The 16,146-nt window shown below is 44.6% G+C and overlaps 1 protein-coding gene across 1 annotated transcript in view; it reads left to right on the forward strand.

The window, feature by feature from the left end:
- The first annotated feature begins 3,750 nt into the window (after window positions 1–3,750).
- Window positions 3,751–16,146, forward strand: part of LOC147725081 (sodium/iodide cotransporter-like) — a 195,327-nt gene continuing 182,931 nt past the window's right edge. The window contains exons 1-3 of the mRNA XM_086967103.1: window positions 3,751–4,113; window positions 7,140–7,205; window positions 7,319–7,370. Coding sequence (XP_086823229.1) covers window positions 3,751–4,113; window positions 7,140–7,205; window positions 7,319–7,370 — 481 coding nt within the window. The remainder of the gene's footprint in view (window positions 4,114–7,139; window positions 7,206–7,318; window positions 7,371–16,146) is intronic.

Here is a 16,146-nt window from a genome sequence, read left to right on the forward strand (position 1 = left end):
GTTCTAATAGCAAATGTCACCTCTTGGATCCTCCCATCATTACAAGCTTTCCCTGAGTTTCAGGCTGAATAGTCACTGACCCTTCTCCAAAGCATTAAGTCTGACTCTACCGAACTATGTCCAGCAAATATCCTGAACCTATTAGCTCTCACCATAAACCCCACGGTAAACCAGCTCTTTAATGCTTCCCTCTCCTTAGGCAACATGCCAAAATTATGGAAGAATGCTAATATTCTTCCACTGATAAAAAGGACTAACGCCAACTCCAACGGACCCTGTCAACTACAGGCCAATCTTCCTTATTCCAGCCCTCTCCTAAGTATTAGAGAAGCATGTAAACAAGGCCCTCCAAAAACATATTGAAGATGGGAAGTTCCTTCATGAGTCCCAATGCGGTTTTAGGGCTAACTACAGTGCACTCTGCTGGAAGTGACTGAATTTCTCAAGGGTATGCTTGACCATGGGTATATAGGCTGGTCTAGTACTGCTCGATACATCTGGCAGCCTTTGATAGGGTTCCACATGAGAGGCTCCTAGACAGACTTGCTAATATCGGCCTAGGGGGGCCGCCTTCACATGGATGTCATCCTTCTTGGCAAATAGATCTCAGGACATCTGGCTACCTCCTTTCTCATCCCTGGTTCCGACCATGATTGTAGGTGTCCCTCAGGGCTCCATTCTCAGTCCTACCCTTTTTAATATATATCTATCCCCCCTTGCATTACAGCTAGAGGAAAAGGGCGCCAACATGTTTTTCTATGCTGACGCTCAGCTGATTTTTACGTGTGAAAAAGGAACTGATTTTGATAGGGCAATGATTAGGTCTTGCCTCACAAAGATTTTTAACTGGCTTAAGAGCAATCAGCTGTAGTGCAATCCTGACAAAACTGAAATTGTTTTCTTTGGTAATCCAGAAATGCATGACTGGAACTCTTGGTGGCCAAAAGATCTGCCGCCCCCACCCGTGGAAAAGGAGAAAGTCAAAAACTTAGGAATTGTCATAGACAAGACACTCTCCATGCACTTTCAAATCCAAAATGTAACTGGCGCTTGCTTTGTCATACTCTGGATACTAAAAAAAAATTCGGCCAACAATTTGTACCTGGGTCTTCCCAAATCCCTTATCCAGTGCCTACAACTGGTACAAAACGCGGTGGCCAGAGCCATCCTGAGACCTAAACCAAGATCTAGTAGGACCCCTATTCTTAAGTCTCTACACTGGCTCCGCATAAAAGAATGATCGACTTCAGAGCGATGGCCATCTTCCTTAAAGCTTTCCATGGCTTAGGAGCCGGCTACCTAAATAAGCGTGTTAATCAATACACAACATGTAGACCCTTAAGATCTTCTAATGCCAACCTGGCTAAAATATGTCGTGCCTGCACTGGAGGCAGGTCCCTCTGCTTTCTAGGTGCAAAATTCTAATATGGCCTCCCTGAGTCTCTGAGACTAACCACAGACCTACTCTCTCTCAGGAAGAACCTGGCTTTTTAATAACTGAGGGGTCTTTTAAGCATTTTTTCCTCCCGCTGTCATGCACCCGGACACTCTATTCTGAGTAGCTGCTCACTTTATTAAATACACTATTTAATTTCATTAGATCCCTGACAGTGCAAAGGAACACTTGTCTAAATTCTAAGGGCCTTATGTATGAGGCCTTGCTTCATTTTTATGCTGCTGGTGCGTCACTTTTTGTGACGCACCAGCAGTGTAAAAAGTGGGCCATGTTTTGCCGTATTTACAAAGTGAAGCATCCAGGCATATGTGTCACTTTGTAAACCCCTGCACCACATTATAGCTGCGCCAGGCATAATGTATGCAGGGTGGGTGTTGTCCTGCAAAAAGCCTCATAAAAGTGGTGCATTGAAGTGTTTGAGAACTTGGGGGCAGATTTACAAACCACTTGCGTCACATTTGTGCCTTTGTTGCGTCACCTTTTGTGATGCCGCAGCAGCGTAAAAATGCGGCCCATTTACAACATGGTGCATCGAAGGCGATGCATCACGTTGTAAAGCCCTGCGTCACATTATACCTGCGTCAGGTATAATGTATTTGGGGTGGGCGTTCCAATGCAAAAAAGCCTCGTAGAAGTGATGCAGTGAAATCTACAAGATTTCCCTGCTCCACTTCTAGGACACCTCTGCGTCGAATTCTTACGCCTGCTTGAAGCAGACGTAAGGAGTGACACAGCACAATTAGGATAGGCATCCCCCTGCATTGGTGTAGTTGCGTCGTGCTTGCGACACGACTCCAGCAATGCGTGACTTTTGCGTCAACAGATGCATCAGAATTTCTGACGCATTTGTCAATCCTTGCGCCATGGTGCACCGTATTGTAAATACAGCGCCTCCATAGTGGTACAGGGGTTTCTCAAACTGGCGCAGGGAAAGTGATGCATCTTCACAGATGTGTCACTTTCTTGTAAATCTGCCCCCTCAGTGTGTCAATTCTAGGATGCCGTTGCGTCAGTATCTTACACCTGCCTCACAGCAGGTGTAAGACTGATGCAGGCCCTTTCACATGCGGCACTCCTGATAGTTCAAGCTTTTGAGCCAAGTAACCAGGGGTTTTGAATGGAAGGGCTTTATGAGTCAAACAAGCAATCTTTAGCTGTATTCTTGCTTTGTAGGGTAACCAATTTAGAGATCTTATTGCTGGGGATTTGTGTTCATTCCTTTTTGTACCCATAATCAATCTAGCAGCGGCATTCAAGGAGGCCCTGAGTGGGGCCAGGTGTATTTGGGGAGACCACAGTGCATAGCACTACCGTAGTCTAGCCTCGCAGGACAAGTGCTCGAACCACCTGCTTGGGTCCTCTTGAGAGAGGAATGATTTTAGATTTCTAAGAATCCTCATTTGGTGGTTAGCACCCTTAGACAACTTGCTAATATGACTTTACCATTACTGTAAGCTCTTCTTTACAATGGCCAGCAGGCTGAGACCCAAGCAGCAAAAGCCACACCTATGGTTTGGGTTCAGCTGTCGGGGGCATGAGCTACCCAAAGACTGTCCAAATTCACAAGGTCACAGAAAATGTGGTATTTGATTAAAGTGGTAATAAAAGGGACCAAAAATTGAGCAACTTGCTCCAGGTGTCGTACACTTGGATACCAACTCAATAGAAATGTCATTGTTAGCATTCCTGGAGGGTACGTGGTCTACAGAGGGTACGCCTGATGAGTGTGGCATGTGGAGGAGGGACAACATTTCTTATGTCATGATATGCCACACCATACTACGCTATGATGGATTTTGTAACGTCCTAGATTGGCAGGGTATTTTACACCTTGTTTTGCTAGAAAGCAGAGAGATCAAATAAGATTTTTCCAAAAGAATACATTCATAGGTTAGAATGTTGTAAAGAATTTCGAAATCTGTCTGTCTAAGCAAAATTCCAAGTAGCCAATCAGGATGCTGAATACTTCTTGACCCACACTACAAACTACTGATATACTAATTGCTCTGCTAAAGTTGCATAGGACCTGAAACGTGTTGCTACACAAGTAGGGCCTTCATGGTCTTTTGCATTGAATAGTTTCATAATTCTGAATATTTTGACGTAGCCACATCTGTCCAATGCATGTTTGTGAGTGTACTTGCGCAATACTAGAAGTTTGAGTTTGTGAGCTTAATCTTGAACTTTTCTGCCTCTGGATTTCTCTTTTCAGAGCACTTGACTCTACTTTAATGTATTTTTTCAGGACTCCGCCTCAGCTGATCTCTCCTAGCAGGTGTGCCAAGCACGGGAGTATGGAGGAGCAGAACCTGTTCAAGTCGGAGAAGCTGACTTTTGGTCTGTGGGACTACCTCGTCTTCTCTCTGATGCTTTTCATTTCCACGGGCATCGGCCTCTTCTACGCTCTACGCAAGGGAGGCCAGAAGATCACAGAGGAGTTCTTCACTGGTGGCCGCCAGATGTCCGCTGTGCCAGTGGGTCTGTCCTTAGCTGCCAGTTTCATGTCTGCCATCCAGGTGCTAGGGGTGCCTGCTGAAGCCTACCGCTATGGTGCCAAGTCTGTACAGATGTGCATTGGACAGAGCCTCAACAGCCTGCTGACGGCCTACTTCTTCTTGCCAGTCTTCTACCGCCTGCAGCTTACGAGCACATATGAGGTATAGCAAGGCTTTAGGGTATTGGAAGATGTTTGGAGATATTGCAGGATGATCTTGGCATAGCAGGGTCATTGTAGACATAGTAAGGTAGCCAAACGTATGGTAAGGATATTAGGGTGTAGCAAGATGATTGTGGACACTGTAAGAGACTCAGAGGGGACACAGCAAGGCAATCGGGGTATAAGAAGGCCGCTGGAGTAAAGCAAAGGTGCTTCGAGACATAGTAAGGTAATTATTGGTGTGTCAGGGTGACTGTAGGCATCATAGCAAGGCTATTGGTAGTATAGTAAGGGTATGAGAGGCTTAGCAAGGAAAGTGGGATTTAACAAGGCAAATTGGGGGCTTAGCAAGGCCATCACATTGTAGCAAGTTGAGTGAGGACATAGCAAGTCAATTGGGGGATAGTAAAGCCCTTAGGGGTATAGCAAAGTGATTGGAGACTTTGCAAGAGAATCAGAGGAGGTATTGGAAAGGTTTTTGAATGGTGTCACAAATTGATTTTAGCTATTGCAAGGTGATCGTTGGTGCAGTAAAGTGTTTGGGGTCACAGCAAGGCATCGGAGGTCTAGTAAGGCAAATCAGTGGCTTAGCAAGGTGATTGAGAAAATAGCAAGGAAATTGCGGTTAGAGCAAAGCCATTGGGTATAATCAAGGTGTTTGGACTTATTGCAACATGATCGAGGTGGAGCAGTGTTATTCAGGGCATTGCAAGCTAAACAGAATGGTTTATTAAGGTGGCCAGGGTAAAGAAATAGGATCTGGAACAAAGCAAGGCAATCAGGGAGTATGTAAGGCCACCAGAAGTTTAGAAAGGAGTTTGGGGGCATACCAAGGCAAACAAGGCTATGGTGAAGCCACCAGGGTTTTAGCAAGGTGACAGGGGACATAGCAGAGCAATTAAGAGGTATACTAAATGCATCCAGGGTTTGGAATAGTGATTGAGAACACAACAAGGCAATCAAGGGGTACAATAAATCGACTGGGGTTTAAGCAAGGTGATTGGGGACATACGAATGCAATCATGGAGGTAAAGCAAGGCTTTAGGGGTAAAACAAAGTGACGAGATATTCAAAGGTGATTGGGGATATAGCAAAACAATTGGGGGTATGGTGAGACTATTGGGGGTAAGTTCAAGTAACTGGAGATATATTGGGGTCACTGGGAATATAACTAGATGATTGACGGCATAGCAAGGCAATGCAGTAGAGCAAGGTGGTCAAATGTAGCAAGGTAAAAGGGGTAGAACGATAAGTGGAATTATAGCAAGTTGATGGAGATAAGAAGACGATTGAGGAGCAAGGTGATTGGATAACAGGTGATTGGGGTGTAGCAAAGTAATGTGGAAAATAAAGTCATGGGGTAGAGCAAGATGGATGGGGTTAGTAGGCCATCAGTTGCACAGGAAAGTGATCCTGCAGTGCTCCAAGTGATAGTTCTTCTCGGTAGGTAGTCTGTCACTTGTGCAGGGTGCTATCGTTTCTAGTCAGGAGTGATGATAAGAACAACAGTCTATCTAACAGGAACGAGTTGAACCCCCAGTTCAAACAAATTGACACAATGCATTTTTTTATTGTTTTATTTAAAACACGTGTCCAAGGCAGAGGTGAAAACAGGCCTGGGCAGAGTTTGCCGAGTTCTGCTCTGTGCAACTCCGCATAGTGCTGAAAAAACTCTTCCACGCTCCGAGGTGTTCCAGGCATGGCGGAGTGTGGTAAGTCGAGCTGCTTGCACTGATTTTTAGTGCCTGGAGCTTGTCCCTCACTATAAAATCACTGCAAAAGGCACTAAATGTTAAGCCAGAGGACGCTGCTTCTTTCTGCTGCTCGAGTAGATATTCTACTCAAGTTGCAACTTGCTCAATGTGAGCGGCAAATTTCTCAACGAAAGTGGTTGCGACATGTTGCAACCACCTGCTTTGAGAAATCTCGCTGGGAGGAAGTGTAATGTGCAATTTTTATCGCTCGCCAACTTAACGTTGCAAGCCAGGCGAGAGAAAAAACTCCACTCTGCGTAATTTGGCAGAGCTTTGTGGAACTCTGCGCTTCACACAGAGTCGGTAAAAATCTGCCTACTCCGCTGGTGGAGCAGAATTCTTCATCGAACCCTAGTGAATAGGGAGGGCTGGGATTGCCATACTCTAGGACCGCTCTACAGGCAAGAGCACTTTCAGGGGCATCCTTTCCTGGGTCAGAAGGCTAAACCTTTAGTCTGAGATGGTATTGTGGTTGGTCACCTGTTGGTGCTCATGACACAAGCTGGAGATCACAGCTAAGTGATGTGGCAGGAAGTTCAACTTCCTTCTCAGGGGCATTATGCAGTACAGATGACGGGAAAGTAAAAAACATTATAGAAACTCCGTACCATTTGTTCAACAAACCCTGTCGAAAGCCCAATAAATTGTTTCCTGCATAACTGACAGAAACTTCCCTTTCTGACCCGAATAATACTTCAAAACTTCCCTGTGTCTAGTCTACCAATATTTGTAGTAAGAGGGAACTGATACATTGGCCCTTTAAAACTTATCTAACTAGTTGTAAAAGCATGAACAGAGGCTGCTAAGACCACTCCATGGTGTAAATCAGGGCATGGCTGTCTGTGAGCAACAATTTCACTCAGACAGTTTCTCACAGTCAGCACAATGTACAACAGACACAAGATGGAAAAGTGAAGGACTCATTCAAATCTGAAGAGGAGAAAAGCAAAGGAGGAAACTCGATGATTCCTCCCGGAAAAATATGTTGAGGAGAAGAAAATGGAACTGAAGGAAAGAGAAGCGGAGAGTGGAGGTAAAAGGCAGAAGAGAGAACTAGGGCAGAATGAAGACTAGGGTGAAGGAAGTGGAAGAGGAAGACTGGAATACAGCCGAGGAAACCAAGGATTAGGGAGAAGAGATGGGAAAGAAGCACAGAAAGGGGTTGTGCATGGAAACCATTGTACATGAGAAAGATCTGGACCAAAGACAGGCGATGAAGGGGAACATTCTGGGCCGCCCAATGTTTCTCACTCTGGGTATGCTTGCCTTTCAGTACCTGGAGCTGAGGTTCAGCAGAGCTGTCCGTCTCTTTGGAACCATCCAGTATGTGTTAGCAACGGTAAGAGCTACCTACTACAATATTGTGTACAAGTGTTGCAAGTGTGGCCTTGCGCCTTTGTGTATGCATTTGTCTGCATTAACAGAGGATACACCATGTTTTTCATCGTTCAGATGCTGTACACTGGAATCGTGATCTATGCCCCGGCTTTAATCATCAATCAAGGTCAGTCGCAACTTATTATTCTCCACTAACAAAACAGTGATCTAAGGATTTCTCTTCCTTACACTGTTTATCTTGCCAACTTTGTGGCATCCCTTTCAAGTTACAGACGGACTTGTGTTGCATCAGCTTTCATGGCCAAAGTGGGAGAGTGCATCAACAGGGAGACGTGTATCTTATTTCTCCAGTAAATTTGTTTCTGGTGCTCTACAGGAAATCTAATGATTATTGCAATTTACTTAATTATTCGGTCAATCAAGCAGCCTCCTTCAAAGCCCCTTCTGCAAGACTCCTACACGAGCACCTTTAAACGTGCTAATATAGTTCAACTTCTCTAACTTAAGGAAACGCAAATTAAGATTAATGATTCTATTGTTTTGCAACATATATTTTATTGAATCTTCCATCTTACCGCACCTATACTGCCTTTGCTGCCTTTGCTGCCTATTGCCTTTAATGTTTTTACTGCCTTTATTGCCTTTATTACATTTACAGTCTTTGCTGCCTGCACTGCCTTTACTGTCTTTACTGCCTGTATTACCTTTACTGCATTTACTGCTGTTACTGTCTTTACTGCCTTTATTGCATTTGCTGCAATTACTGCCTTTTCTGCCTTTTCTACCTTTTCTGCCTTTGCTGCCTTTGCTGCATTTGCTGCATTTGCTACCTTTGCTTCCTTTATTGCCTTTGATGCATTTGTGTCTGTACTGCCTTTGTTTCTCTACTCAACTGGATTCAGTAAGAGGGACAAATAAAAGTATATGCACAAGACATTATGAGAATGCACCCTGTTGCCCGACATGGATTCCCGCAACTCGGCTGCCCTGGAACCGTGCACCAACGCCTGTAATTTGATGGAATCCGCCCTACCATTGAGGTATTGACAGTCATTCTCTGACGAGGGGATCGGTTTCGTATGACCCCGTTTTCCGCATTCATACCCAGCGAAGACGTTTTCCTTCCGCCCAGGCCAGCTCGGGGCTCTGAGTATGTGCCCACACTTCACGCTCAATTGACCCCGGCTCCAGATATCACCCAGCCGAACCTAATACCTCGCGGACCCGTGAGGTCAAGCCGGGTCCTGATGAAGATTCTGAATAAATAGGATCAAAATGCCGTCGACCCTTTTACAGAGCGACTTGTGGCGCACCAGCAACTTTGGTTCTCAAAGCAAATAACCATCACTCATTGATCGAGGACTAACCATTGCCTTTATATACATTGTGTTTTTGTCATATTGTCACCTTGCGTCCTTCGCTGTATTCACCCACTTGTCAGGCCAGCTCGGGGCTCCGAGTATGTGCCCACACTTCGTGCTCAATTGACCCCGGCTCCGGACATGGCCCAGCTGAACCTACTACCTCACGGACCCTCGAGGTCACGCCATACTGTTTACATCGTACCTCTCCTAACCAACATCGGGAATTCCCGTCCGCCTCCTGGAACCACACACTACCCGAACTGGCAACCCGGTCCTGATGAAGATCCTGAATAAATAGGAACGAAATGCCGTCGACCCTTTTACAGCGCGACTCATGGCGCACCAGCAACTTTGTATATATTGTGTTTTTGTCACATTGTAACCTTGCGTCCTTCGCTGTATTCACCCACTTGTCACTCACGCCGTTACTCTTTGCTTCACTATCACTAGTGCACAAAGCCCCCTTGGGTTGCCACTGCATTTTGTGCTTACAGTGCTGTTCCACCTGTCTTGTATGAAATGTGTTTTCAAATATATGATATATGCACTTTCTTATAACCAACATTTATAGTCTCTCTCCCTTTTTTCCTGCGTTCTCATAATGTCTTGTGCATATACTTTTATTTGTCCCTCTTACTGAATCCGGTTGACATATTGTTGTTAAAAATGCATGTACACCCTGATCTCAACTCGGTCTATGGGTTATACTCCTGTCGCTTTACCCTGTGTTTCTCTACTGCCATTACTGCCTTTATTGCCTTTACTTACTGCCTTTGTGGCCTTTACTGCATTTGCTGCCTTTACTGCATTTGCTGCCTTTAATGCATTTGCTGCCTTTACTGCCTTTGCTGACTTTGCTGCCTTTGCTGCCTTTACTGCATTTGCTGCCTTGGCTGCTTTATTGCCTTCACTTCCTTTGCTGCCTTTAATGCCGTTGCTGCTTTTACAGCCTTTACTGCCTTTGCTGCAGTTACTGCCTGCTGCCTTTATTTCTTGCTGCCTTAATTGCCTTTGCTGCCTTTGCTGCCTTCATTGCCTTTACTACATTGGCTTCCTTTACTGCCTTTGCTCTTCTTGGCGCCTTTACTGCCTTTGATGCCTTTACTGCCTTTATTGCCTTGGATACATGTATTCCCTTTGCTTTCTTTAAAGCCTTTGATACCTTTATTGCCTTTGCTGCCTTTATTTGCTTTGCTACCTTTACTACCTTTACTACCTTTACTGCCGTTGCTGCCTTTACTGTCTTTATTGCCTTTGCTGCCTTTACCGCCTTTACTGCCTTTATTGTCTTTGCTACCTTTACTGCCATTGATTCTTTTATTGCCTTTGCAGCCTTTATTGCCTTTGCTGCCTTTGATGCCTTTGCTTCCTTTTCTGCCTTTGCGGCCTTTACTACCTGCTGCCTTTGTTGTCTTTGCTGCCTTTACCTCGTTTGCTTCCTGTGCTGCCTGCTGCCTTTACTGCCTTTGCTGCCTTTACCTCCTTTGCTGCCTTTGCTGCCTGCTGCCTTTACTGCATTTGCTGCCTTTGCTGACTTTACTGCCTGCTTTCTTTACTGCCTTTGCTGCCTTTGTGTCATTGCTGCATTTGCTGCCTTTGCTGCCTTTGCTGCCTTTACTGCCTGTGTGGCCTGCTCCCCGTTGCCTCTGTTGCCTTTGGTGCCTTTGCTGCCTGCTGCCTTTACTGCCTTTAATTCCTTTACTGCCTTTGCTGCGTTTGTGCCTTTGCTGCCTTTGTGGCTTTTTTGCCTTTGGTGCCTGTACTGCCTTTGCTGCCCTTGTTGTTTTTGATGTCTTTACTGCCTTTACTGTCTTTACTGCCTTTGTAGTCTTTGGTGCCTTTACTGCATGCTGCCCTAACTGCCTTCAGCCTTTACTTCCTACTGCCTTTACTGCCTGCTGCTTTTGCTACTTGTGCATCATTCATTGCCTTTACTGCCTGCTGCCTTTGCTGCCTTTACTGCCTAACTGCATTTACTACCTTTGCGGTCTTTACTTCCATTACTGCCTTTACCACCTTTGCTGCCTTTTTTACTTACTGCCTTTGCTGCCCTTACTGCCTTTGCTGCCTTTGCTGACTTTACTGTCTTTGCTGATTTGTTCACTGCAAACATCTGATGAGCTCCACTACTGGGAGACACCTGGGTTCTATGTTTTAAAGTGTAAGACTTGTGAAAGTGCCACAAAAATACAAAATAAAATGGCGTAGTTGGAAAGGGAGTCTGTGATACCAATTCAACGAACAAAAATACCTCTGCTATGCTGAGAGGTTGCCATTAACTCATATAAATAGAAATGAATGCTGTGAAGGGTCAAAAGCTGCAGCCAGGGCACAGCCTGCAAAGGGACAACATGCCTCCTAAATCAGTCTACAGTCTGACACTACACTTGAACACTAAGGCAGCCATTCTCCGCCTGTTATATTATGATGGCAGGCGGTTTGCTGGCAGAAGGGAATTCCATCCGCCATGTGTGAGCCACAGGCAATCATTCCGATTGCCTGGCTGACCTGGAAAGCATTCCCACAATGGTGACGTGCCTAGCAGGCACTGTCCACCATATTAGTCATCTCTAATGACATTAGTCATCTCTAATTACACCCCTGGCATCCTCTCTGCCAGCAGTTGATGGCGGTACAACGGCCATTCACAGGCAGGCGGAGATTGACTTGGGGGGCCCGTTGCGGGACCCTCTGTATTGGCGAGCTGTGGTTGCACTTCGGGGGTATCCATGGTACCCCCTACATTTCCATGCACTAAGTGGCAGGCACCGCATGGTGCCTGCCACATAGTGCAGGGAAATACAAGACCTTCATGTATACCATTACGTCAGGTGCTGCAGCCTGCACAATGCGACCACCGCCGTGGCGGTCGCATTGTAATTCCATGGTCGGGACCGCCGCCATATAGGCGAACGGTCCGAATTCCTGTGACAATGGCGGACGGACTCAAATCAGTCCACCATGGTAGTGTGCCCCTAAGTGTCTTCCAACCCATGTGAATACAGTTAAGATAAGCTCTTCTCTGTGCCTAGAATGTCCAATGTGCAGCAAAGGACAATGATTGACTGCTAGTCTTAAAGTGCAGTAGCTGTAATAACAATGCATCATTTCCTGTCTGTTGCAGAATAGAATAACATAATTTATTGCCTTTTTGTAGTGAAAATTTTTCACATTCAAATATCTGCAATGGCAATGCATGACTACGTGTGGATTCTGCAGTGAATGACCTTACTTCCTGTCTTCTGCCAAAACACATTACCTCACTTCTTGCTTAATCTCAAAAAGCTTTACCTCACTTCGTGTCTTAACTGCAATGGCACTGGAACACATTTGCTGTTTCGCTTCTTTTTTAGGCGAACAGAAAAAGCTCCACTTATTGTGCCTTCTGTTGGGTCCCTGCATCACTTCCTGCTTCTTGAAATAACATTGCCTCACTCACAGTCCCATCTGCACTGACAATTATGATTTTCTACCAGAAGATAACTAGTGCTTCTCATCATGCCTGATATTCAGAGCTTACATTTTACCTTTTGATGAAAGTACTGTGAAATCACATACCTATGCCCCCCCTACCCCAATCCCAATATATCAACGCATTTTGCAATAGACACAGATTGGGTAAAATCCTGTGATACGTCAGGCCTTTCTGTCTTATATGTGATATAAGCTGAACTCTGTCTGTCAAGGGCTGCCGCCATATGTCCTCTGCACTAGTCTTTAATGCAGAGATGTTTTAAGGCATGGAGAACATTGAAAATCCCCTGCCCCCCAATCACCTCCCAAGTTCCAACTTCTTTTTGAGCCCGGTCTCTACTAATTCTCTTTCACAACCTCTCTCCCCCTCTCTCTGTCTGCCTTTTCCTCTGATTCTCTCTCTTTCTACCTAGTGTTACCTTAAAGGTTTTTGGGGCACAGGACAAAGAGTCAACTGTTCTTGTGTTGCCCTGTTTCTGGGATTTCAACACATATTTAGTTTTGCCTGCGATCAAGTGGACTTGAAATAGGTAATAAAATTCAAACTGTATTGAATAGCGAAATCCAAAATATGGCTTGACGGGGCAACCCATAATCCTTAAATTAACATTGCTTTATTTAGCAATACAGGGCAAGCCTTGATGCCAAGTACATGGCGTATCCGTCTTTCAGTGCTTCCCTCATGTGCTGATTAAAATTTCACCAAGGCCCGCGTGTAATTCACATGCCTGCCCTTGTACAGCAATGGCTCTGTGCATGTAGCTAGAATGTTTTCACCAGTCCTTGCATCAAATCAGAGTCCCAAGTACCAAATCACATCTGATTTATATTCTTAAGCTGGTAGGCCGCATCTTTCCTAGCATTGCATGTATGTGGTGTCAGCATTGTGTGAAATGCATGTATGTGGTGACTGCATCTTATGCATTGCTTATATGTGGTGACTGCATCTTGTGCATTGCATGTATGTGGTGACTATCTTGTGCATTGCATGTATGTGGTCAATGCATCTTGTGCATTGCATGTATGTGGTGACTGCATCTTGTGCATTGCATGTATGTGGTGAATGCATCTTGTGCATTGCATGTATGTGGTGACTGCATCTTATGCATTGCTTATATGTGGTGACTGCATCTTGGGCATTGCATGTATGTGGTGACTATCTTTTGCATTGCATGTATGTGGTGAATGCATCTTGTGCATTGCATGTATATGGTAAATGCATCTTGTGCATTGCATGTATGTGGTGATTGCATCTTTCCTAGCATTGCATGTATGTTGTGACTGCATCGTATGCATTGCATGTATGCCCTGACTGCATCTTGTACATTGCATGTATGTGCTGACTGCCTCATGTGCCTGGCATGTATCTGCTGACGGCATCTTTCATAGCATCGCATGTAAGTGGTGATTGCATCTTAAGCATTGCATGTATGTGGTGATTGCATCTTTTCTAGCATTGCTTGTAAGTGGTGATTGCATCTTATGCTTTGCATGTATGTGATGACTGCTCCTTTCATAGCATTGCATGTATGCGGTGACTGCATCTTGTGCAGTTCATCTATGTCCTGACTGCCTCTTGTGCATTGCATGTATGAGGTGACAGCATCTTATGCATTGCATATATGTGGTGACTGCATTTTGTACATTGCAGGAGTGTGGTGACTGCATTTTGTGCTTTGCATGTGAGTGGTGTCTGCATCTTCTGTATTTCATATATGTGCTGACTGCATCTTGTTTATTGCATGTATGTGGTGACCATCTTGTGCATGGCATGTATGTGGTGAATGCTTCTTGTCCATTGCATGTATGTGGTGACTGCATCTTGTGCATTACATGTATGTAGGGACTGCATCTTATGCATTGCTTATATGTGGTGACTGCATCTTCTGCATTGCATGTATGTGTTGACTGCTTCTTTCCTAGCATTGCATGTATGCGGTGACTGCATCTTGTGCAGTGCATGTATGCCCTGACTGCATCTTGTGCATTGCATGTATGAGGTGACTGCTTCTTTCCTAGCATTGCATGTATGCGGTGACTGCATCTTGTGCAGTGCATGTATGCCCTGACTGCATCTTGTGCATTGCATGTATGAGGTGCCTGCATCTTGTGCATTGCATATATGTGGTGACTGCATCTTGTGCATTGCTTGAATGTTGTGAGGGCATCTTTCATAGTATTGCATGTATGTGATAATTGCATCTTACCTAGCATTGCATGTATGTGTTGATTGCATCTTATGCATTGCATGTTTGTGGTGACTGCACATTATGCATTGCATGTATGTGGAGATTGCATCTTTCATAGCATTCCATGAATGTGGTGATTCCATCTTATGCATTGCATGTATGTGGTGACTCAATCTTTCCTAGCATTGCATGTATGTGGTGATTGCATCTTATGCATTGTATTTATTTGGTGACTGCATCTTGTGCATTGCATTAATGTGGAGATTGCATCTTTGCTAGCATTGCATGTACGTGGTGATTGCTTCTTCTGCATTCTATGTATGTAGTGATTGCATCTTTCCTAGCATTGCATGTATGTGGTGGTTGCAAAAAATGAATTGAATGTCTGTGGTGACTGCAACTTTCCTGGCATTGCATGTCTGTGGTGACTGCATCTTGTGTGTTGCATGTATGTGGTGTCTGCATCTTGTGCATTGCATGTATGTGCTGACTGCAACTTGTGTGTTGCATGTATCTGCTGATGGCATCTTTCATAGCATTGCATGTATGTGGTGATTGCATCTTATGCATTGCATGCATGTGGTGATTGTATCTTTCCTAGCTTTGCATGGATGTGGTGATTGCATCTTATGCATTGCATGTATGTGGTGACTGCATCTTTTGCATTGCATATGTGTAGTGACTGCATCCTGTGCATTGCATGTATGTGGTGACGGCATCATATGCATTGCATATATGTGGTGACTGCATTTTCATGTGTATGGTGACCACATATTGTGCATTGCTTGTATATGGTAACCGCATGTTCTGCAGTTTATGTACGTGCTGACTGCATCTTGTGCATTGCATGAATGTGGTCACTGCATCTTATGCATTGCATGATTGTGGTGACTGCATCTTTCATAGTATTGCATATATAGAGTGACTGCATCTTATGCATTGCATGTATGTGGTAATTACATCTTACCTAGCATTGCATGTACGTGGTGAATGCATTCTATGCTTTGCATGTATGTTGTGTCAGCATCTTGTGCATTGGATGTATGTGGTGATTGCATCATTCCTAGCATTGCATGTATGTGGTGACTGCATCTTATGCATTGCATGTATGTGGTGATTGCATCTTCCCTAGCATTGCATGTATTTGGGGATTGCATCTTGTGCATTGCTTGAATGTGGTGACTGCATCTTATGCATTGCATGTATGTGCTGACTGCATCCTGTGCATTGCATGTATGTGCTGAGTGCCACTAGTGTATTGCATGTTGGTTGTGACTGCATCGTGTTCATTGCATGTATGTGGTGACTGCATTTTGTGCATTGCATGTATCTGCTGACAGCATCTTTCATAGCATTGCATGTGGTGACTGCATCTTTTGCATTGCATGTATGTGGTGATTCCAATTTTCCTAGCATTACATGTATGTGGTGACTGCATATTGTGCATTGCATGTATGTCATGACTGCATATTGTGAATGACTTGTGTATGGTTACTGCATCTTGTGCATTTCATCTATGTGCTGACTGCATCTTGCTCATTGCATGTATGTGATGACTACATCTTGCACATTGCGTGTATGTGGTGATTGCATCCTGTGCATTACATGTATGTGGTGACTGCATCTTTCCTATCATTGCATGTATGTAGTGACTGCATCTTGTTTGTTGCATGAATGTGGTGACTGCATCCTATGCATTCTATATATGTGGTGTCTGCATCTGGCTCATTGCATGTATGTGCTGACTGCAATGTGTGCATTGCATGTATGTTGTGATTGCATCTTGTGCATTGCATGTATGTGGTGATTGCATCTTTCCTAGCATTGCATGTATGTGGTGATTGCATCTTATGCATTGCATGTATATGGTGATTGCATCTTTCCTAGCATGCATGTATGTGGTGATTGCATCTTA

The sequence above is a fragment of the Lissotriton vulgaris genome, chromosome 4_1 (assembly GCF_964263255.1).
Source record: "Lissotriton vulgaris chromosome 4_1, aLisVul1.2, whole genome shotgun sequence".
NCBI classification, from domain to species: domain Eukaryota; kingdom Metazoa; phylum Chordata; class Amphibia; order Caudata; family Salamandridae; genus Lissotriton; species Lissotriton vulgaris.